The 23,137-nt window shown below is 49.2% G+C and overlaps 1 protein-coding gene across 1 annotated transcript; it reads left to right on the top strand.

Moving 5' to 3' along the window:
• The first annotated feature begins 1,998 nt into the window (after positions 1–1,998).
• On the top strand, positions 1,999–22,644 carry LOC122365610 (regulator of nonsense transcripts 1-like). The gene is made up of 13 exons (XM_043336972.1): positions 1,999–2,471; positions 11,730–11,828; positions 14,072–14,221; positions 14,644–14,816; positions 15,379–15,591; positions 16,360–17,657; positions 18,053–18,470; positions 18,765–18,900; positions 19,265–19,418; positions 19,987–20,151; positions 20,673–20,851; positions 21,309–21,500; positions 21,768–22,644. The coding sequence occupies exons 1-13, from the start codon at positions 2,304–2,306 to the stop codon at positions 21,774–21,776; spliced, it is 3,354 nt and encodes a 1,117-aa protein (XP_043192907.1). The 5' UTR covers positions 1,999–2,303; the 3' UTR covers positions 21,777–22,644.
• The last annotated feature ends 493 nt before the right edge of the window (positions 22,645–23,137 follow it).

Below are 23,137 nucleotides of genomic sequence, written 5' to 3' on the forward strand. Positions count from 1 at the left end.
AATGAAATGAAATGCTCCTGACAGGCCTGTGGTGTCCCTGACAAACTTGTGGTGCCCCCGACAGGTCCGTGGTGCCCCTGTTAGGCCCCAGGTGCCCCTGCGAGGTCGGTGGGGCCCCTGGCAGACCTATGGTGCTCTTGCTAGGTCTAAGGTCGGTGGTGCTCCCAACAGGCCTGTGGTGCCCCTGGCAGGCCTGTGGTGTCCCCGGGCCCCAAGGGGGCGGGGGTCATGGACTCATGACTCATATGGCTATATCACCCTTGGATCCACCACTGGTCATTATAACTTGCAGACTGACCAATTTGACATCCATTGCAAAACTAGTCACAGTTGACAGTAGTATGTTTGTCACCCTGTTCCTTGATGCCCATTGGCCATTTTTATAGTGGGAAAATCTCAACAGCTGGAGGAGGGGGCAATTCTGCTGAGTGCGGGGGCATTTGCCCCCCCCCCCCAGTTAACACGTTAAAATAGACCAGGGCCTCCTCTAAGGAACTTTCACTGGGGGGCCAGAGGCTCAGAAGTCAAACCTAGGGTACCCCCAAATCCAGGTTTCTCATCGGATTTAGGCCACTTATTTTTCGTCACAGCCCTGATGCCATGATTTTTATTTTTTTATTTGGGAAAAATATTCAAGAAATGGTAGGCCACGCCACCCTACTGGTGGATCCAGGCGGCAGGGTCACATTTTAGGTACCTAACTAGTCCGGCAGCGTCCGAAATGGACGAAAATTTCTGGCTTTTCGACTTTCAAGAATAAAACAAAATGCCTATATTAAAAGAAAGAAATTGTATTAAACGGCACGCAGTGCATCAGGAATCTAACCGACCCCAGAAAGTGTGAGGGTTAATCTTTCCCAATTCCCACTGACACTGGAATCCATTAACTAACAGCTACCTACTTGCCTGAAACCAGCTCACCATCCTTAAAAGCTACCGGCCTGAAAATGACTTAAGAAACAGGCCACAGGTCAATAGTAATGAAGGCTAGGGACCAGGGTCATGAAATTTTCAGGAAATGTGCAGCCAATTGACAGTCACAAGAATACTAAAAGTTTTGCCACGCTGGGCCACTTTTTACGTGAGCTATTTACGAAAACCTTAGGGGAGGGTCTACCTAACGGCTAACCCCTCAATAAGTGTGAGGGCTTGTCGCTTCCAGTGCCAAACACTGGGGAATAAAAACTTTTCCTGTGCTATAAAGCTCCGCCGCGTTCTCATTTGACCGTAGCAAGATTTCCTCTTCAAGAATGAACCCGTTTCTCGAATAAAATAGTCCCTCCGTGTTGAAGCGTGAGCATTTGACTGATTGAGAGGGCGACCCGCCGAGACGCTTCTTTCTCAAAGGAATTCATCAATGGCCATGCCCCGTTCGGGCTTCAGTCGGTGTTCGATTATAAAAACTGCAATGTCTGGCTTCATTCCGCGGCTCATCTTAGGCAACAGGCGGATGTGAAATGTTCTTTGTAGATAAAAACAACGATATAAGAAAACTAAAATTAGTAACGTAGTGATCGTGGAGATAGTCTGGATCGGTCTGCATTGTTTGTGTGGTACGCTTTTAGTGAAATTTCCTCATTTTTCTACATTATTTGGTTTAACGGTGTGGCCCCCCAGTGACGCGATTTCAGCTCCACTGGGGGGGGGGCAGCGGCATCACTGGGGGGGCCACGCCCCCCCCCCCCAGTTAACATGTTAGAGGAGGCCCTGAAATAGACCCAGTTTGGGATCGCCATGTAAAGATCTCGAGGATTTCGTATGCAGCGAAAAAAAACTTCATATGGCATCCATAGAGAAAAGAGAAGAAAATATTTTGCTTATTATCGACTGTCGATAATAAACAAAACATTTTCTCTTTTTCAAGATTGCATAGTCCTTTGATTTCATTTTTTTGCGAAAATTAAAAAAATGCAGCTTACTGATAAGCAGTTTTATACGAAATAAAATGGAGCACGGCAAATGTTGACGTATATGCGCCACAATCGGCTACACGACTACGCATGCATGCATGCAGCTGATCGTGTGAAAACGCATGGCGCCTGAAAATTTGTTCCTGCAGTGGTTTGGGTCAGTTTGGGTATTCCTGGGCTCAAAATTTTCCATTCAAACAGATTTCAGCGTTATTTAGGGGCGCAAGATACGCATCTTGGACTCACCTACCGCGAGTACAGCATGGTACTGCTGTGTCAAGTGGTTATAAACATCTATCACTGTAACTTTGATTTGCTGCGGGAGGAAGACTGATAAGAATTGAATTTCCACAAGAAGTTGAATCAGAAAGTCACCTTATTTCAAGAACAATAATGAGCGAAGACGCCTTTAATGGGAGCTCTCAGCCCCTCAGTTTCCTTGAGCCAGAGGAAAATGATATGCTGGGTGCTGATACGCAGGGGTCAGAGTTTGACTTCACAGATTTTACTGTACCTTCGCAAAGTCAAACACTTCCATCACAGATTGACCTGGCATCTCAAGTGAGTGATTTTCTTTTTGTTTTTCTGCAAGTGTGTCTGTCAGTGTTACTGTTGTTTATGATCAATTATGTATGTATGTATTTATCTAATCTATATTACTATTTGAGGAGGGTCAGTCCCACGCACAAGGGGGAAAAGCTAAAAAAATTGAGCGCTCAAAATATTGAGCGTGTGACGTCAGAGACTCCCATAGGCGTAATGCTGAGGGCTCAAAAAATTGAGCCGTTTCAGGAACACGTTTTGCAAAAGCAACTCGCAACACCTAGGGAGAAATGGCAACACCCTAGGAGAATCACTAATGATGCAAAACAGATTAGGCTTTCATATTTTTCACTGCTCAAGCTTCAATGATTGGGGGAACACCAATTTATAGGTCGAAATCTTACGGCATACCAGGATGACTTAAAAACAGGCCAATATTTATTTCGAAATTAAAGTTATTTTTTGTCCATTCACGTTTTTTACTAGGGTTCTGTTGGAAAGAGCATTTTTCATACTACCCAAAATGATTGCGACTCAATTTCACATTACCCATATCGGAGAATATTTTTCATTTGGCGGCGCCGTTTGTTTATTTCGTCGCGACGTCTCCGGTCGCGTGGTTGTCGTCGTCCTTGTGTTGAAGGTAAGTTTTTATCGTTTTAGTTATACTTAGATGTTAAAAGGTACTTTGAAAAGTTTGAATATGCTGTGATTTTAAATTTGGAAACACGTAAACGTCAATCAATTCATGTTTTCCTCGATTTATGTGCAGATAAGTAACTGTCGACGAAAGTGGCGCCATCCGATATGTTTTGAAGGAAGGAGACACACCATATTTACGTGAATTTTTTGTTTTTTAGTGGTCTAAGTGCTTCAAAGAGGCTGTGGATGTTTTCTTCACACAATTTTTCATTAGGTATGATGAGGTAAAAGGTAGTTTCAGTCTTAACTTTCATATAATTGACATTAAAACATATGATAGTCCACTGCTATCAGTGATTGAGTACCTTGATATTTGGCATTTCTTATTAATTTGAATGTATTCTCTATCCATATGTCCTGATAGTAAGTGACAATACTCTGCCAATATGTTTCCACAGTTTTCACATTCATTTTCCAGTCCTTTACATAACATCACAATTTATAATCAACAAAACTCAACTCCTTCGTTACTTCACAACACTGACAGCATGACAGACTGACAGTCAACCATTGTGTGTGTGAATGCTGAAACAGGATAGCCACTTTGCTGACTGGCTCATATGAAATAAGATAAAAATGATCCTTTATATCATTTCCAACTGGAGGATCGGAGTCAACGGAAAAGGAAGGCCACTTTCAAGCCTCAAGGTCTAGGCCGCCAGACGCCAGTCGGCAGTCACCACCAAATTTATAATAGATTAATTCATCATTATACTTTGAGACCCTTAGGTCACTGAATCGGCATCACATTTTCAGTTTCAATATAGTAAAGGTTTTAATTTGTATGATGTGAAATATTTTCCTGAATCAGAATTTAATTATCCCTAGGTACCTGGTAGAGGTTTTGGATTTAATGCTCATTGTTGGTGTGCAGTCAGGATTTTTTTGACAGGTCCAGATAGGGAATCCTGAGCAATTTTATAGTAAAGTGGTCTCCTTATAATCACCACACATTTTATCAAAAGCATTTGCAGAATTCATTCAATGAAGAATTTTATCAATGTTGCACCCATTTCTTAGACGACCTAGGCTGCATCTTTTTTTAGTTCCTGTTGTATGACATATTTTCCATTTTGTTCCACTGCATAAAGAAAAAAATCGTTTGAGATCACCAAACAGCTTTTCTTTTTCTGGCAGGTCTGCACAACCAAGCGGTCGCTGGCGGGGACGTCGGCCGTCCCTGTGGGTAAGGTCATCTGCTCAGCCTTTGTGGAGATCAGCAAGACGTCACCAAGATGAAGACTTCGCTGGAGCAGAAGCTGCTGACCCGTGTCCGATCGGGCAGGTCATGCTCGACGGCATGAGCCACAACTTGAACGACTCGGTGACATCAACAACATGGTGGAGCAGGTGAATGAGTTTGGCAACGTGTTGTGCGACTGCAAGAAGGGTTGTCTGCGTGTTCTGGCTGGCGGAGTGGCGATGCTGCGCAGTCTGCTGGCGGTGAGCAGCTGGCCGTGGTGACCGCGCGCGCCCACATGCGCCGACAACCTGTGCGGCTTCGACGGCCCCGGGACAGCCCGATGCCGCCCACTATGCGACGCCGACCGCGCACTGTCTGCACGGCCACATGGAGGTGTGCCCGCGCCTTTTGCCCGCACGCCGCTACCTCGCAGCTGGTCTGCAACCACGCCGTCGCCGCCTGTAGCCCGATAACAAAACGGCTGTCTGATAATGCCGCATATTCTTTGTGATGTTGCTACTGTAATGGTTGCTGCTGCTGGTCTGAGACTCGATGTTTCCATTCGTCCTTTACATGTTAAGGATTTGATAATGATTAGCTTAGTCCGAGCTTAGGTCGTTTATATCATTTGTTATATGGGATATTTTGGATCAAAGCAGTACGACACTGCCTCCTGCTTTTGTGATGTATGCTGGCAAGACGCAGGTTCCGGTCGCAGGTCACCCGGTTCCAATGTGGTTGGGGTGGCATGCGATAATGTGATGTTGTTTTGCTCGTCTCTGTGTTCCACACTTGATGATGTTTGTGAATCTAACCCACATTGTATAGTATTTTTGTTTGTTTGCGGCCGATGGCCTTGTAAGTTGTAACCGTGGCAATACAGTTTTTCCTGCTATAATTCTCCAATATTCAAGCGTGGGTGGATATCTTTCTGTATTCACGTATTCCCTTCTCCCAGTACAGTCAGAGAATATCAATACAGTATTCATACGGATTATTCAAGCCCTGTATAATTATTTGAGGTGTGCCGAATCCGAAAGGCGACCGATAAAACTACTAGCGGAAAATGTGACATGATGCCATGGGTTTGTGAAAAGTTTGGGTACCACGTAGCATTCAACTTCCTGCATTTCTGTTTCAACTCAGTTTAACGTATTTCAACGAACATAACATCAAAAATGGCAGCCAGTACCGGCTTCACCTGTCACGGAGAACGCTCAAAAAATTGAGTGTAGATGCTGGCCGGCACTCAATTTTTTGAGCGCCAGCTGACTGTCGTCTGTCGTGGCGCTCAATTTATTGAGTATCGCGGTCCCGAACGACAAGTGGCGCTCAAAAAGTTGAGCGTCTTTAGGGCATTTTCTTTCCAAAAACACCGATATAAATTATCACGGCGAGTGTTCGAGAAGAAACCTTGTTGCTCCCTCTTGCCATTGATACCTTATTTGGATACGATAGTTGCCGTAGTGTGACGCTACAGGCATTGTAAAATACCATCGTTTCGCCTATTCCTTCATAATGGGGCCCGCTCAATTTTTTGAGCGCTCAATTTTTTGAGCTTTTCCCCCTTGTGCGTGGGACTGGGGTGCGTCTGTCCGTTACCGAGGTCCCGACTTGGCGGTGCTTTGCGTGGACTACAGGCCAGACCGTTGCACCTAACCCGGTGAAATTTGCACAACTTATAGATCAAGGATGCGCGACGTGCCTTTGAGGGTCTGAGCTCGATCGGGTCGATAGTGAGTGCGTAGCGCGTGCTCAAAAAGTGCAAATTCGCGTCATAGACTTTACATGTATAAATCGGCTTGCGAAATCGGGCGAAAACGGCAAATTTTGGCCGACACGGTTCCGCTCCCGGTGCCATATCTTGGTGACCAGGGGTCCGACCGGCACGGGGAAATCAGCATCGTGTAGATAATTGAACGAGCTATCGAATGGTGTGCGGTGCTTGGAATGGCACGCGCCACGTGCACCGGGGAGGGCACTTTTATGTGGAAAATTGACGTTTTGGACGGATTTTGGAATTTATATTATTTTCAGGTGACCGTCAGACGGAGCGAGTTGAAACAACGCCTATTGGCAATAAAAATGTACCCCTCTCATGGAAAAATTGTGGAAAGCTGATTGATCCAAATCAAGATGGTACAAATCACGGAAGAAAATGGTGTTTGTCAATTTTGTGCCACTTTGTTAATCAAAATGGTTTTGCTCCATGATCTGATATCTCTGGCAATTAATAATGGCACCGTTGGAAAGAGCATTCAATTCTGTCCAAGGTTCAGTCTTCATTTTTGCATGATGAGCAACAGTATTCTTAAAAATGTAAATGTTCCAAACCATTACATTGTTATTTTTAGCGAAATTCATCAATGGCCATCAAAAGACTTCACGCCAGTTTTCGAATCATTCTAAAGTAGAACGCATGATAATACAACACGGGCACCTCGATGCGATGTATCTTTTTTTACAAAACGCTTGGCCGTCAAATGTATTTATCTAAACGTCAACAAGTATCACACCCAGGTACAGATGTAGTCATTGATTAAAACAAGATACCAATTACCATCTGCAGATGGTTTCACAAGTCTGAACAGGTTAAACGATAGTTACAGTAAACCGGGATGACAATGATCATAGACCAATTTGGGGCTAAAAATGAGCATTTTGCAGCTGTGAACTGTTTTCTATGCCAATGGTTATATAAAGCAATGAAGCATTATAGAAGACACTTTGGTCCCACTTAAAAGAGTGATGTTCTGGTTCATGTCACAGATTGTTTTATTTTTGTCTTTGACATGGAGTATTAATTAGCTAGCATCTCCAGCAATAATAATGGTAAAGATGAGAAAGACCCAGATAAATAAAGAGAAAGCAAAGACTTAGATACTGAGGATGGAGGATGAGCATTGAGCTGCTTTATCTGTGGTAATTGGAGCATCAAAGGGAAGTGAAAAAGACGATCAATTGGGAGGTGCATGAGCAGTCTGGCAAGTGGTCCCACAGCCACCTGCAGACAAAGTGTGATGTAGGACAGGTAGCCTGTGGCTTAGGACATCTGTGACTGTTACTTAATCTTGAAGCCAGAGGTTAGCGTTGCTAATTTTGCTGCTTATAGCTCTGTAATGCGAGTTTAGACCCGGAGCATGCATCTTTATTTTAATACCTCAATGATTCATAGTTTTGTTGTGAAATGTGTGGGCTCTTCTGAGAGCTCCTATGGCACATGTAAGGTGATTTTTTTGTATTGATCATAGTTACCCCGACCTCTGGGTGAGAATGTTCACTTTTTTGTTAGAAAAAAAAAATATTAATGAAAAATCTCAAGACATTTACTGTACTCAGTTAGATAGAAATTTGTTCAATTGGTTTGATGAAACAATTTCCAGAGTAAAATATCAACTGATATAGAAGATATTGTACCATAATGGTCAAAAGTGATATAAAGTCACCCCGGTTTACGGTAGGCACCTATTTTCCATCATGAGGTATCTACCTACCTCATAATCCTCTGATCCCTTTGAACAGTATGTGCTTAAATCTTATCTTGAACTTGAGCGTAAAGGGACCCTTCCACTTTCAAAAAAAGTTAATGAATTGGCTTAAAAGTGATGTTGGTAGTGTATTCTTAAATCTTAGGTTTTGAGCTATTTGACTTTTATTTTTGTTCATTTTTGGGGGCCTCCACTGTTCTACTGACGTCATTTTGGAGCAATAATTTTGTATCTTAATTCTTAACCCTCGCCAGGCGAGGGCCTTTTCCATAACACGGACAGCGAGGGGGGTTGGTACGACCCCCCCCCCTGGCGATTGGCTCCTATGGCACTTAGAAACGCCAAATTTACAGAGTAGGTGGGTCCATAGGAGATCTCGCCCCTGTGAAAATTTGGTGGCTCTAAGTCAATATTTAGACAACACCAAACCAACACCAAACCAACAAGGACCCAACACCCAAGGGACTGTAAACAAACTCAGAAAATCACCAAAGAACCGCAGACTGAGATCGAAGATGAACCTGAACCTACATTACAACTCAAGGTGCCAAGAAATACCGTTGAGAAATTCATTTCAGCCTGCCAGAATAACACAGCCAGAAACATTCAAGATTATTAGTTTTCGAAGGAATCAGCGACTTCGACTCGACTTCACGACCTCTTCACGCCTCACGTTTTTGTTTTTACTTTTTTCTGTTTTAGGGCCCTGGTGATATCCTTTTCGGTATCCTTGCACAGGCTGTTGATGTGCGCAGCGCCTGTGGCAGCAGCAGCACTCACAGTCCTGTTAACAATTGCTCAACTTCCCATATCCTTTCCGTCACATTCCATAGTAATTTGTCTCATATCATTCATAATCACCTTGGCAGAATAGCCACAGCACCTACTTGTGGAGTCCTTGTATGTCTAAATAAATAAATAAATAAATAAATAAATTAGGGAAGTTTTGGGTGGTATAAGTGCAACAATTTTGCTAAGGCATGTCAAAAGTTTTTCACCTATAACTTTTTATCTGGTAAAGATAGAGCAAAAATAAAAGCACTAGTGAATTGAGGATGTCCGCGCACATCGAATTATATACTTTGTTACCAATTTAATTGAACTTAGATTTTTCTTAAAAATTAAGTAAATATAAAGTAATTGATTAAGTTTAACTTAATCAAAATGCATCATGTCGCATATCATTCGAACTGCCTGATCACAAGGAACACAATGACACCATTTTTGAAGCTTTAGCCTCATTGTGTGCCAAGTTATAAGCAAAAAAGTAGTTTGACCTTAGTTGACCTCAGTTGACCCGACCCAAGCGTTCTTGTAGCTTGCAAACACCAAGTAAATGTAAATCAAGGTATTACAACACAAAAACGTTAAAAGAAAGCACAAATCTCATCTTTACGCATTCAGGCAAATTTCCTTAAAATTGTCATGACCTCTAGATGACCTCAGGTTAACCGAATTTGAAAATATGGGATGCATATGATGGCACTCGGTGACCTTAGCATATCTTGCAAGTTTGAAGCAAATTGATGAAGAACTCTAGTATCCATGAACAAAATAGTGCATTTTCAGTGCCATTTTGACAATGTACCGGTTTTTGTGACCTTGCGACCTGACCTCAGGTCACTGGAACCTAAAAATCCCTGGTCAAGTGGCATATACCGAGATGCCCCAAGTGGTGTCTGAAATTCGGTAGCACTACGTTCCATTGCACTCACGCTATTAACGAATAACTCTGGGCATTCCGTTGCCGCTAAACTAGTCCTATTTTCCACTGACCCTGTACTGGGGCCGTATTCAAGCCGATTATATTCGCAAGAATTTCCTTGCGAATGACCTACTTCTCAAGCAAATTTTTTTAACCCGCGCCTGCTGGGGGGGGGGTGTTTGAACACCCCCCTTGTGGTTTTTCGCGAATATCTCAAAACGCCGCCGTTTTTGGTACACCTTATCATACATCAATTCTACACATGTTGTGAAAATTTCAGACCAAGGTCATTCAAGGTCAGGTCACCAGGTCACTTGAAGTGACCTCACCTCATAAAAAGTTTCAATGTCTGCCATAGCTACACCGAGTGACCGATGGCTTTGAAACTTTCAGCGATTGACAAGGGGAACAGTATCTATAAAATGTTTATCTCGTAATTTCGATATCGGTGACCTAAGGTCAGGTCAATTTTGCGACCACCCCATTATAAGTCAATGGGAGAAAATTGAAATGCGCCTCTTTTAGACGAAAGACATTATAAACACTGAATAACACTAACACTGAATTACAAGTGGTTTAGACACACTCAACATGAAAATGGTGTCCGTGACCCCTAATTATGCCCCTGAGGTCATCTCAGGTCACGAATGGTCTCTAACAGTTTTTCGCAAATAACTTTTGATAGAGGCATGCTAGAGCGGTGAAAACGCCTTAGCTGTGTTCAGCTCGACGATATGGATCGACAGTTATGCAACATGACCTTTTCCGGTCAGGTCATGACCTTGACCTGAGGTCATATTTTCAAGTTGACCTTTCAATGTCAAGTTATAGTTCATTCGATGCGTCTTGACGAGAGGAATACGATGCCGGTAAAAGTTAGCTCGTACAAGGCTTGGGTCAAAAGTTATTGCAGAAAAACTGTTTCCGAAAAAAATCGGCTATTTTGCAGTTATTGCCCCCTGCAGGCAAAACCGTTGACGTTAGGTCAAATCTGAGAGGATTGCTCAGAAAGGGCGTTAATAGGGCTATCGAAAGCGCTTTTCCGCGGCGCTGTAGCTCTATTGGTTCCCGAGTTATGCGTTGGCTTCCTGGAAATTGTCGACATTCGACCTGAAAATCGGCGAAATTTTGCCTTCAATGACCTCTGGTGACCTGACCTTTGACCTGACCAAAAAAGTGACCGTAGTGATTTCGTCATTCTTTTTGGCGCTCTTTCGAACGCCGCCTTCCGCGTATCCACCCCCCCCCCCCCCCCCCCAGCAGGGCGTGGAAATCCAGGACCCCCAGCCGGGCGCGGGTTAATCACGTGAACTCCGTCGATAAAAACTTAAGAAGTGTCGACGTGAATACCAAATTATACTTACGAAAGAAAATCGGCTTGCGAAGTCGACGTGAATACGGCCCCTGGTTTTTGTGACCTAGTGACCTGACCTGAAAAGACTATACTCTGTTCCGTTTCAAGTTTGCAGCCGAAGTGCCCTGCTGAAAGCAGTGCGTGATTTCTGTATATACAGCTCTTACATTTTAAGACGCAAATTCTTGAGCGGAGGAGCGATCTGCCGAAGAAACTCCAACTGCAAGCTTGATATGGAACAGACTATAAGACTTGAAATTTTTAGGATAGGTGCGAAAAGGTTGCCCCAGAAGCTATGCCAAATTTGGCGGCACTACCGCCGTTTTTAGGTTATTTCCGAAAAACCTAGGGGGGGGGGATTGCATTGATCCCCCTCGCCGGGCGAAGGTTAAATTTCAATTAATAACATACCTACCTACCAATCATAAATAAAGCCATTTTTGCATTGAATTTTGATGTAACACACTCAAATCTGATGTTTACTTACATGTGCTATTTCTTTGTTGTTTTGTTGCATTATGTTCTATTTCAAGCCTGATTTTTCATGCTTATGATAATTTGATAAACACTTGCTTTATGCAGTCACAGTTCAAATCATGTTCAGCAGACTCACCTAGTGAATCTAGAGCATTTTAGGTGCATTTTAATGGGCACAGTGGATTTTAAAATTGTTGTTGGACTTACCAGCCAGTACTCAGTAGTCAGCAGTGTTCAGTTATCCACAGCTTCATAGGTCTATTGCGCGTAGCCACATATTAAGTATAGGTACCTATTGATGGGTTGGTTACACTGTATCCATAAAGTGTCATCTCATGGTGTATAATTTCATTGTCATTTTTCACAGCTGAATGGCCAAACCCTGAACGGTGATATCAACCAGGTGGCCTCCCAGCTGGGTGAGCTCCAGTTCGAAGAGGAAGATGAAGATGGATTTTACAACAAGGTGGGTGCAATAACAGAACTGAACTGCAATATTACTAACACAACTGCAATAACAGAACTCACCAACAGAAAAATAGCCAACTGCCGGAATTTTTTGCCTAAAGACCGTTTTACATACGGAGCGTAAACAGTAAAGCCCTATCCGCTTACGTGCCCATCGCCTTTACCCTCCGTATGTGAAGCGGTCTTTAGGCAAAAAATTCCGGCAGATGGCTATTTTTCGGTTGGTAAAACTGGCTTCTGTGCTGGTATTAAAGGAGGGGCAGCAAAGCTTCATCTGCTGTTCCTTTATGTTCGAGGAAATATTAAGTATCAACTTGGTTATTCAGAGTATTGGAATACGTGGATAGCCTTCTCAATATGCTTCATCAACTGATTGAAAGCAGACAGGATATCTATAGATGGCATTATCCTACACATTATCCTCTTTTACACATTTTCCAATAAATTGTCTGAATCTTTTGAGATGAAGGATTGATAAGGACAGAGTCCTCATTAACCCTCGCCCTGCTGGAGGGGGGGGGAGGGGGGGGGGTTGAACACCCCACTGTGGTTTTTCGTTTCCGCGCCACCGTTTTTTTTTTGACACACCTTATCATACATAAATTCTACACATGTTGTGAAAATTTCAAACCAAGGTCATTCAAGGTCAGGTCACTAGGTCACTTCAAGTGACCTCACCTCATAAAAAAATTTCAACGTCTGCTATAGCTACACCGAGTGAGCGATTGTTTTGAAACTTTCAGCGATTGTTAAGAGAAATATTGGGTACAAAATGTGTATCTCGGAATTTTGATATCGATGACCTAAGGTCAGGTCAATTTTGCGACCTCCCCATTATAAGTCAATGGGAGAAAATTGAAAGGCGCCTCTTTTGGACGAAAGCCGTTATAAACACTCTCAAACAGTGAAATACAAGTAACTTTGACACATTGGACGTGAAAATGGTACCTGTGACCCCTGTTTATGCCCCTGAGGTCATCTCAGGGCACAAATGATATCTAACAGTTTTTCGCGAATAACTTTTGATAGATGCACGATAGAGCGATGAAAACGACTTGGTTGTGTTCAGCTCGACGATACGGATCGACTGCTATGCAACATGACCCTTTCGGGTCGGGTCACTCATGACCTTGACCTGAGGTCAAATTTTCAAGTGGACCTTTCAAGGTCAAATTATAGTTTTTCGATGCGTCTTGACGAGAGGAATACGATGCCGTTAATAGCATGCTCGGCAAGGCCTGAGTCAAAAGTGATTGCAAAAAAACAGTTCCTGAAAAAATCGGCTATTTTGGCAGTTTTTGCCCCCTGCAGGCAAAACCGCTGACGCTAGGTCAAATATAAAAACGACACGCAGAAAGGGTGTTAATAGGGCTACCGAATGCGCTTTTCCGCGTGCTGTAGCTCTATACGTTCCCGAGTTATGCGTTGGCTTCTTGGAAATTGTCCACATTCAACCTGAAAATTGGCGAATTTTTGCCTTCAATGACCTCTGGTGACCTGACATTTGAGCTGACCAAAAAAAGAAAAATGACTAAAGTGTTTTCGTCATTATTTTTTGGCGCTCTTTCGAACGCCGCCTTCCGCTTATTACTACGTGGCCCAGGAGCCGAGTTAGAGGGGGAGGGGTGTTCAAACACTCCCCCCCCAGCAGGGCGTGGAAATCCAGGACCCCCAGCGGGGCGCGGGTTAATTAGATTTTTCTGTATTGGCCTGCCCTCTACCCTCCAATCGCACAAGTCCTGTCTATGACAGAATTTAGAGTCTGAAGTTTAACCTACACACATAGCCGCGCACGTCCGGTCCCCTCACTAATTCGGCTGGCTCCGGCCTGCCACCAACCGCAACCGTACCTGTCAGGATTCTAGTTAACATTGAGCGACCGTCGCGCTTCGAACCCAGGACTTTTATATCCGGGACGCGTGCTCCTACCACGCGGAGCCAAACGCTCTACTGACTAAGCTACACCTACCGGCACTTTATTATCAATGCTTCTAAAAATAAAAAACATTGCAATCACATTACTTTCATTTTTGAAAAATAAGCTTTTGTTTATTGCCAATGTTTTCAGTGAGATCCAAAGGCTATTATGCAAACACTACTACTAGACAGCTGATGTATGCTTGTGCCACCAGCATATCTTGTGCCATCCATAGAGGCGACTGTTGTCTGATATAGCTGAATGCCTTCACCTACCCTGTGCACTGACTCAGCCACCCGGCCTCCACCCTGTGCCCCGCGCAGGAGCTGCCCGCCCACGCCTGCAAGTACTGCGGCATCCACGACCCCGGCTGCGTGGTCATGTGCAACATCTGTAAGCGCTGGTTCTGCAACGGGCGCGGCAACACGTCCGGCTCGCACATCGTCAACCACCTGGTGCGGGCCAAACACAAGGTGCGCCTTCGACCGGCAACCGCTACCGCCTGCTGCTGTCCCGGCCGGCCTGGATAGCCTGCGGTGTCCTGCTGGGGTGGTGCTATGGAGATATTTCTAGTAATATTATGCATTCAGTTATGATTTCCTTGTCTATGAAATTGATTGATTGGAGGTTAGGTTGACTGAACACATGCAAGTTTAAACGATGCTATTTGAATAGGCCGGTCTGGGGCTTGTTTTGAAAAATGAAAGCACTCTTTACTTTCAGCCGTTTGCTCGCTTATCAACCAAAGCATTGTGAAGTATTCCAGCAGTGACTACGGAAATGGCTTGTCTCACTGACATGCTGCACTGACGGTCTGATCTGCGGACCTCCCGGCTGCCCTCTCCTGACCGTGCCTCTGCCCCCCCCCCTAACCGCGCCCCTGCTCGCCGCCCAGGAGGTGACCCTCCACCGGGACGGCCCGCTCGGAGAGACTGTGCTCGAGTGCTACTCGTGCGGCGTGCGCAACGTGTTCGTCATGGGCTTCATCCCGGCCAAGGCGAACTCTGTGGTGGTGCTGCTCTGCCGGCAGCCGTGCGCCGCCCAGACCGCCCTGCGAGACGTCAACTGGTCAGTACCGGCCGGGGCGGGACCGGAGGAGATGGGCGCGGTGCGCGGGATTCGGGTGGATTATCTCAGCTGTTGTGATGATGTGTTTGACTCAGTGATGCGCGGCGATGGTCAGTGGGTAATTGTCAATCGTTTTGAAAAGGGTAGCAGTAAGCCTTCCGGTTATCGCGATCAAAGCGGGTGATTGACAAACCGGTCGGGGCAAAGTGGCTAGTTGCACCTTCGGACTTCCAGAAACTAAACCAATGACATGGCTTCGAACCTGCCTGTTCACTTCCTAAAGAGATTTAAAGGAGCTGCGCTTTGCAACGTCTTGGCTGGTCATTGACCTCTATCGTATTTGCTCGGTTTGGAGGTGCTGAGCCGTATGGACGGCAAATGACAGTCTTCATCGACAAACTTCACCCCTTATGGCTGTACTATGTAAAACACTTTTTATCGAAAGGAACCAGCCCTTTGTTTAATTTGGCACTAAGATATGTAGGCAGTATATATCGTATGTCCGTAGTTTCGGTAGGTGCGCCCTGTCGGCGCGTCAGTGACCGCCCCGGTCCGCCCCCAGGGACCCGGAGCAGTGGAAGCCGCTGATCCTGGACCGCAGCTTCCTCTCCTGGCTGGTAAAGGTGCCCTCGGAGCAGGAGCAGCTGCGCGCCCGCCAAATCTCCGCCCAGCAGATCAACAAGCTGGAGGAGCTGTGGAAGGATAACGTGGACGCCACCTTCCAGGACCTGGAGAAGCCGGGAGTGGACGAGGACCCCAACCAGGTCCTGCTCCGGTGAGCCGCTAACTGAGATTGTCTGGGCTGCCCAGGCTCCAGTGCTGTGTCGTAGTTGGTACAGTTTTTTCATGCTGCACCGCCGTACGGATAGTGATGCTGATCGATCGCTGCTGCAATATATTAATCAAAGATCAAATTAAGCACACTCAGTTATGTTGCAAATTGCAATGCCTTCTCATAAGATGACAGCTTACTTAGTAACCAGAGGTTGTATTATACAAGCTTGTTCTTGTGAAGATCGTGTAAGTGATTCAGATACAGCAGATGTTAGCCGCTTGAGAGCGGTGTAATTGTCTGCAAGAGCCGGCGATAGTATCGCAGTTGTGCCGCTGCGGCCGCATCCGTTTGGCTAACCGGTCGGCGGCGGCTGCCGTGTGTGTGTGTTTCAGGTACGAGGACGGCTACCAGTCGACTAACCGGTCGGCGGCGGCTGCCGTGTGTGCGTGTTTCAGGTACGAGGACGGCTACCAGTCGACTAACCGGTCGGCGGCGGCTGCCGTGTGTGTGTTTCAGGTACGAGGACGGCTACCAGTCGGCTAACCGGTCGGCGGCGGCTGCCGTGTGTGCGTGTTTCAGGTACGAGGACGGCTACCAGTCGGCTAACCGGTCGGCGGCGGCTGCCGTGTGTGTGTGTTTCAGGTACGAGGACGGCTAACAGTCGGCTAACCGGTCGGCGGCGGCTGCCGTGTGTGTTTGTTTCAGGTACGAGGACGGCTACCAGTCGACTAACCGGTCGGCGGCGGCTGCCGCGTGTGCGTGTTTCAGGTACGAGGACGGTTACCAGTACCAGAATATCTTCGGGCCGCTGGTGAAACTCGAGGCCGACTACGACAAGAAGCTGAAGGAGTCGCAGACGCAGGACAACATCGAGGTACGCTGGGACCAGGGCCTCAACAAGAAGACGATCGCCTACTTCAGCATGGCCAAGACGGACGGCGACATGCGCCTGATGCACGGCGACGAGCTGCGGATTCGCTATCTCGGCGAGCTGCACAAGCCCTGGTCGGGCGTCGGCCACGTCATCAAAGTCTCCGACAACCGCGGCGACGAGGTCGGCATCGAGCTCAAAAACAACTTGGGCATCCCGCTGGAGTGCACGCACAACTTCGTGGTGGACTTTGTGTGGAAGTCGACGTCGTTCGACCGGATGCAGGCGGCGCTGAAGAAGTTTGCCGTGGACGACCAGTCGGTGTCGTCCTACATCTACCACCGGCTGCTCGGCCACGAGATCGACGAGGTGCTCTTCCGCTGCCACCTGCCCAAGCACTTTTCGGCGCCGAACCTGCCCGAGCTGAACCGCTCCCAGGTGTTCGCCGTCAAGTCGGCGCTGCAGCGGCCGCTGTCGCTGATCCAGGGCCCGCCCGGCACCGGCAAGACGGTCACCTCGGCCACCATCGTCTACCACCTGGTGAAGCAGACGCACGGCAGCGTGCTCGTCTGCGCGCCCTCCAACATCGCCGTCGACCAGCTGACCGAGAAGATCCACCAGACGGGGCTCAAGGTGGTGCGCGTGTGCGCCAAGTCGCGCGAGGCCATCGACAGCCCGGTGTCGTACCTGGCGCTGCACCACCAGGTGCGCAACCTGCCCAGCTCTGGCGAGCTGCAGAAGCTCCAGCAGCTGATGGACGAGGCCGGAGAGCTCTCCGCGGCCGACGAGAAGCGCTACCGCATCCTGAAGAAGACGGCCGAGAAGGAGCTGCTGGAGGCCGCCGACGTCATCTGCTGCACGTGCGTCGGCGCCGGGGACCCGCGGCTGGCGCGGCTGCGCTTCCAGTCGATCCTCATCGACGAGAGCATGCAGGCCACCGAGCCGGAGTGCATGGTGCCGGTGGTGCTGGGCGCCAAGCAGCTGATCCTGGTGGGCGACCACTGCCAGCTGGGCCCGGTGGTGATGTGTAAGCGGGCGGCGCGCGCCGGACTCTCGCAGTCGCTGTTCGAGCGGCTGGTGGTGCTCGGCATCCGGCCGTTCCGGCTGGAGGTGCAGTACCGCATGCACCCAGCGCTCAGCCGCTTCCCCTCCGACTTCTTCTACGAGGGCAGCCTCCAGAACGGCGTCGTGGCGGGTGAGAACCGACTGCGGGCGGGCCGCGGGTGGGGCACGACTGGGTGAAACTGGGCAGGCGGTGATGGAACAGGCGACACAGGTTGCTCACTCTGAGCTCGCATAACTTGCATACGCAAGAGATTTGGTAGTTTTCATTACTAACTGGCGTATTTTTATCGGGAAGGTTTTCGATATTATGAGTTGACAGTTTTTTGCGTAACTATTTAGTGATTTTAAATAATGGTTGTTCTTATCCTGGCACTTTGTTTTCATTCGAGGAAAATGTTATGCATTACGAGCTCTACTACAAAATCACCAGAAAAAAAAAAATAGCACGAACCTAATACCGCATCCATGTAATGTGACTGCTTCTAACTATCTGCCCCCCCCCCCCCTTCCCCCGTTTATCTTCAGACGAGCGTAAGCTGAAGACGGTCGACTTCCCGTGGCCGCAGCAGGAGACGCCCATGTTCTTCTTTGTCACCTCCGGCCAGGAGGAGATCGCCGGCTCGGGCACCTCCTACCTGAACCGCACCGAGGCCGCCAACGTGGAGAAGGTGGTGACCCGCTTCCTGAAGGCGGGCCTGAAGCCGGAGCAGATTGGCGTCATCACGCCGTACGAGGGCCAGCGCAGCTACCTGGTCACCACCATGCAGTACCAGGGATCGCTGCACGCCAAGCTCTACCAGGAGGTGGAGGTGGCCAGCGTGGACGCCTTCCAGGGCCGCGAGAAGGACGTCATCATCATGTCCTGCGTGCGCTCCAACGAGCACCAGGGCATCGGCTTCCTCAACGACCCGCGACGACTCAACGTGGCACTCACACGAGCCAGGTCAGACTCACGGACCGCGCCGCGGCGCTGGCCGTGGCCGCCGGGGAATCAGCAGGCTCGGTATTTTACGTTTGAGATGCTTGTGATTTTACGCATATGGTCATTTTGTTTCACATAAGCTGATATCGTTATTGGCGGCTCGCTATAGCCTAGCGGTTCTCATTGATGAACTATTGGCATGTTTTCAGCTCGGTGTTGTGTTAAGGGCGACACTCTCTCCCATAAGCAGCTGATTTTGAAGCTAGCACGCCATTCCACCTAATCCACTCACACCGACCCGACGTCTTGTGACAGGTTCGGTATCATCATCATCGGCAACCCGAAGGTGCTGTCGAAGCAGCCGCTGTGGAACCACCTGTTGACCTTCTACAAGGAGCAGAAGGTGCTAGTCGAGGGCACCCTCAACAGCTTCAAGGAGTCGATGATCCAGGTGAACCATAGCCGGGTGTGTCGTGGAGCAGCCGCTTTGAGTATGTTTGAGCCGGACGTGGCTGTGGTGTGGTCGTGCAGCTGTGTTGATAAAACATTTCCGCATATTTTGGCGCTGAACAGTTGTGTTGCAGCTGTTTCGGGCTTGTGGAGGGGTTTTCCGACGCTGGCTTTTACCACTTGTACCGATAAATATATCAGATGGCTTATTAGTTAGGGTGTCCTAAAACCCATTCCCCCAACACCTGTTCAAACATGTCCTCATAACAAAACACTGTGTTTAAGTAGCGAGTATTTTGTTGCGGTTTTACTCGCGTTCCGCAGAGTACACTGTCTGACCTTTCCCCCTCCGGTTCTGTTTTCAGTTCGCCAAGCCGCGGACACTGGTGAACAACCTGAACCCGGGCCAGCACTTTATGAGGACGACCACGTACGACGCGCGCCAGGCTATGGTGCCGGGTAGTATGTACGACCGCAGCGGCCAGATGGCCGGCATGGCCAACCCCTACATGGGACGCGGTGAGACAGGGCGTGCGGACGGGTAACACGGTATGTGAGGACGGAAGGCAAGAGTTTGTGGGGGTTGTGGTGCAGGGTGGCTGCGTTAGGGAAGCCATTTGATAGCTCGTAATGTCTCCTTATAAAAATGAGTCACCAGTTTCAGAATCGGTTGTGGTTGTGCATGTGTTGTCCGTGGCTTGCAGTCACGTGCATCCATGTTACTTGTTATGCTCAGTGCCTTGACTGGAAATCCTCGTGTCAGATATCCTGAGTCATTGGTGACATCAGCGTTTCCCTGTGGCTATAACTGTCGCCACGTCACAGTGTGTCCATTTGTCTCAATGTGCGGTGTAACTGTTGTGTTATCGGCAACTGTGCTGACAATTTGACACCCCTGCTCTTCCAGTGTGTTGGGCGCAAAATGACCTCGCAGTCGACGCGCCCCTAACCCCCAACAAACAAACAAACTCTTCCAGTGTATGACTCCCCGCTGACCCTGTATCCCCCTCGCTCTGCACTGCTCTACCAGTGACGTATGACTCCCCACTGACATGACTGTATCCCCCCGCGCGCTCCCCTCCGCCAGGTATGGGCATGGTGGACTTTTCCCGCACCCACGACCCGATGGGCTACATCTCGCCCGAGCACGCGCAGGCGGCGCTCAACGTTTCGCTGCCGGTCAGCATGTTCATGAACATGTCGCACATCCCGCCGCGCTTCTTCAACCAGCACCAGCAGGCCGGCATGCAGGGTGAGCCGCGGCGGCCTCGGGGGGGCTGTGTGTGTGTGTGTGTGTGGCGGAGATACCAGCGGGCCGGGACGATGTCAGAGGAGCTGCTCACTGTTTTTTTTTTTATTTTGTGTGTGTGTGTGGGGGGGGGATGTTCGGATGTTTGGGAATGGATGGGACGGTGGTAAATACCTGTGATTGACGTACCGTTTATATTCTGGTATGGTATGCTGCGATAGCTTAGATGGGTATGGGTCTGTTAGGTGCAAAGGTCAGCTATGCGGTTTTCAATTTTGTGTTGATACCCTACCTATCGCCGTTTTCGGGGCAAAGTACATATTTTGTAGCTCCTAGACGTCCGTTACTCAGCGCCTTTTTCCGTGACTGAGCGTTATACTGACGTCCGGTGGTAAGTAGCTCAGGACCAGCAGGCTGACAATATATATATACTTTGGCATTGATAGCCCTCCCGCGTCCCCTGTCGTCCCATTCCTTTCAGGTGCCGTGTACTGACGCCTCCTCACCCCGCTCTGTGCCGACAGGACGCGACTCGGGCCGCGGCCGGGGCGGCAGCCGGCGCGGCCGCGGCGGGCGGCCCAGCACGGCCGGCGTCAACTCTCAGGGCTCGCAGGGTCTGTCCCAGCAGGGCTACAGCCAGGACGGCACTCAGCAGTACACCCAGCAACAGGGCGGCGCCCAGCTCACTCAGAACATGTCCCAGGTGCGTGTGGGGCCAGCGGCCACCGCGTGCCTGTGGTTAGTGTTAGGGCCGAGGGGATGATAGAGTGCCGTAACGAAGATGTGTCGAGTTGTGTCGTGTACGCTGGTAACGTAATCATTTAACCGCACTACAGAATATCGCATGAATATCGGTCACTTTTCTGGGATTATCGAAACATCATCGAGTTGTTATCGATTATCGAAATATTGTCGAGTTGATCGAATTGAAGTCGTCTTTTCCATAGTCGTTCAGCAGCTGGGTTAGCACTAAGCATCTTGTGGTTTTCGTAATTGCTGACAATCTAGGCTAAACAGCTGTTTCCACTTATGTTGTCAATATGTATAGGATAGGATCCTCGATATCAACATTGCAGTGTAAGTTAGAGCTGACCGCTCGGCTCACCCCGCGCGCGTCGGTCCGCCCCGCTCACCCATCGGTCCGGTCTGCTGTGTCGCAGTCGATGTCGCAGCCGGGCGGCGGGTTCAGCCTGTCGCAGCCGGGCCTGTCGCAGCCGGAGCTCTCCCAGGAGCCGTACGCCATGGGCGAGTTCCACTCGCAGGCCGACGGGCTGCTCTCGCAGGACTCCACCTACCAGGGCGACCGGAGCGCCTTCCTGCCGGGCGCCTCGCAGGGCGCCCAGTTCTCCCAGGTGAGGACGCCCGCGCGGCCAACGAGGGTGCCGAAAGATAGCGTGATAAAATGTCATTTTAGGTTTGACTGATACGGATCAAACAGCCAGGCAGAACAGACATGAAATCATCCCTTCCAGGGTGCTTTATAAATGTATTTTTTGTTGTTCGGCATGTCAGCGCTTTCGTTTACATATGAGCTACGCTTTGACGACCATCTCGTGACAGGCTGCTGCTCACTGCAGCTCGCTGCTGACCCGTCCGTCGTTTGTGTGGCCGTGTTTCAGCCCTACTGAGCGATGTCCGGTCCTGCTGAGATAGAACGGCGACAAAGTGGTCAGCCACGGTGCGGCCCGGGAATCCCGCATTCACACTCGCAGACAGACCAGGAGACGACGCAGGAGCCCTGGAGGCGCAGGAGCCACCACTCCTGAGGAGGGCGCCCGCGTAGGAGACGACGCGGAGAGGCGAGAGCCATTCAGCGGCCATCAGCCGAGCTTTGGAGAGCGGAGGAGCCGCAGGGAGAGAGGTATGCCAGAGCGGAGGGAAGAGCAGCAGGAGGAGGAGCAGTCGCGGCAGGATAACACGGAGCCCACACACCAGCCAGCGGGCGCAGTGATCCGGCCAGTCAGCCAGCCAGAGGCGGAGGGGCGGCCCTCACCACACAACTAGCGCTGCCGAGCCGCCGCGGCGGGGCGCGCCGGGCAGTCGCGACCGCCGCTGTGCCTACAACCGGCCACCGAGCGGCCGCCAGCGGAGCCCCACCAGCCACAGACAGCCGTCCCACCAGCCACCGACCGGCCGATGAACCCCACCCAGCCGGCCAGTCGGTGGGACGGAGGGCGGCGGCGGTCCGCCGGGACAGCACTGGGCGGCGGGTGACGCGGCCAGCTGCACAGGGCCCCTGGAGAGGCCGTCTCCCGGCCGGCGACCTCGCGCCGGGTCCCGCCCCAGGCCGGGCCCGTCAGCGCGGTTCAGTTTTGATTGTCAGACTGCCCGACTTTCCGGAGTCGCTCTTTCTCTCTCTCCTTCTATGATTCTTGTCGAAAAGGCGACGGCGGCCAGAGCTTGGCCGATTCTGTTTTTGGGTGCTAATTTGGTTTTATGACGTGGTTAATAAATTTGTTACGCTTGCTGATGCTTTGAATACATTTAGTTTAAGAACCGGATTGTTTGCGACAAAGAGAGGCAAAGTATAGGGCTTCGTCGGAGGGAGAGGACTTTGGTGCAGTGCAGGAGGCTGGCTGACGCATTGACGGGGTGACTAGGACCTATCATGGACGTGTCGCGGCTTGCACATTGACTAGGGACCAGCTTCTTGCATCATCAGGACCGATTGTGGATGTGACGTCAGACGTGGAACAGTAATCGAGATGGCCTAAGTCGTCCTTCAGTCGTCACGGATGTAGGTTGAGTCTGGATGATAGGGTTCTCCACACTTCTTGGTGAGAAAGAGGCTTCACTTTCAGACTAATGATAAGTTAACTATTCAGTGGTAGATGCGTCCAAAAAGTCACTGGCTTTCTGCGGTCCAATATAAGCTTGTTGCAGTCAGCATTGCATAATTATCCCCCCCCCCCCGCATCACTCATAGGAGCCAGTCATAAATCTTACCACTACTGCGCATGCGTGTAGGTCACGTGACCGTGGGGAACTG

The sequence above is a fragment of the Amphibalanus amphitrite genome, unplaced genomic scaffold, assembly GCF_019059575.1.
Source record: "Amphibalanus amphitrite isolate SeventyFive unplaced genomic scaffold, NRLGWU_Aamphi_draft 000751F_arrow, whole genome shotgun sequence".
NCBI lineage: Eukaryota > Metazoa > Arthropoda > Thecostraca > Balanomorpha > Balanidae > Amphibalanus > Amphibalanus amphitrite.

What these genes read in the sequence shown, in the direction of transcription:
- LOC122365610 (XM_043336972.1), top strand. Translation starts at nt 2,304, where the DNA reads ATGAGCGAAGACGCCTTTAATGGGAGCTCTCAGCCCCTCAGTTTCCTT. An exon ending in TGGTGCGGGCCAAACACAAG is followed by an intron (nt 14,222 to 14,643) that starts GTGCGCCTTCGA and finishes CTCGCCGCCCAG; the next exon opens with GAGGTGACCCTCCACCGGGA. An exon ending in GCCCTGCGAGACGTCAACTG is followed by an intron (nt 14,817 to 15,378) that starts GTCAGTACCGGC and finishes GTCCGCCCCCAG; the next exon opens with GGACCCGGAGCAGTGGAAGC.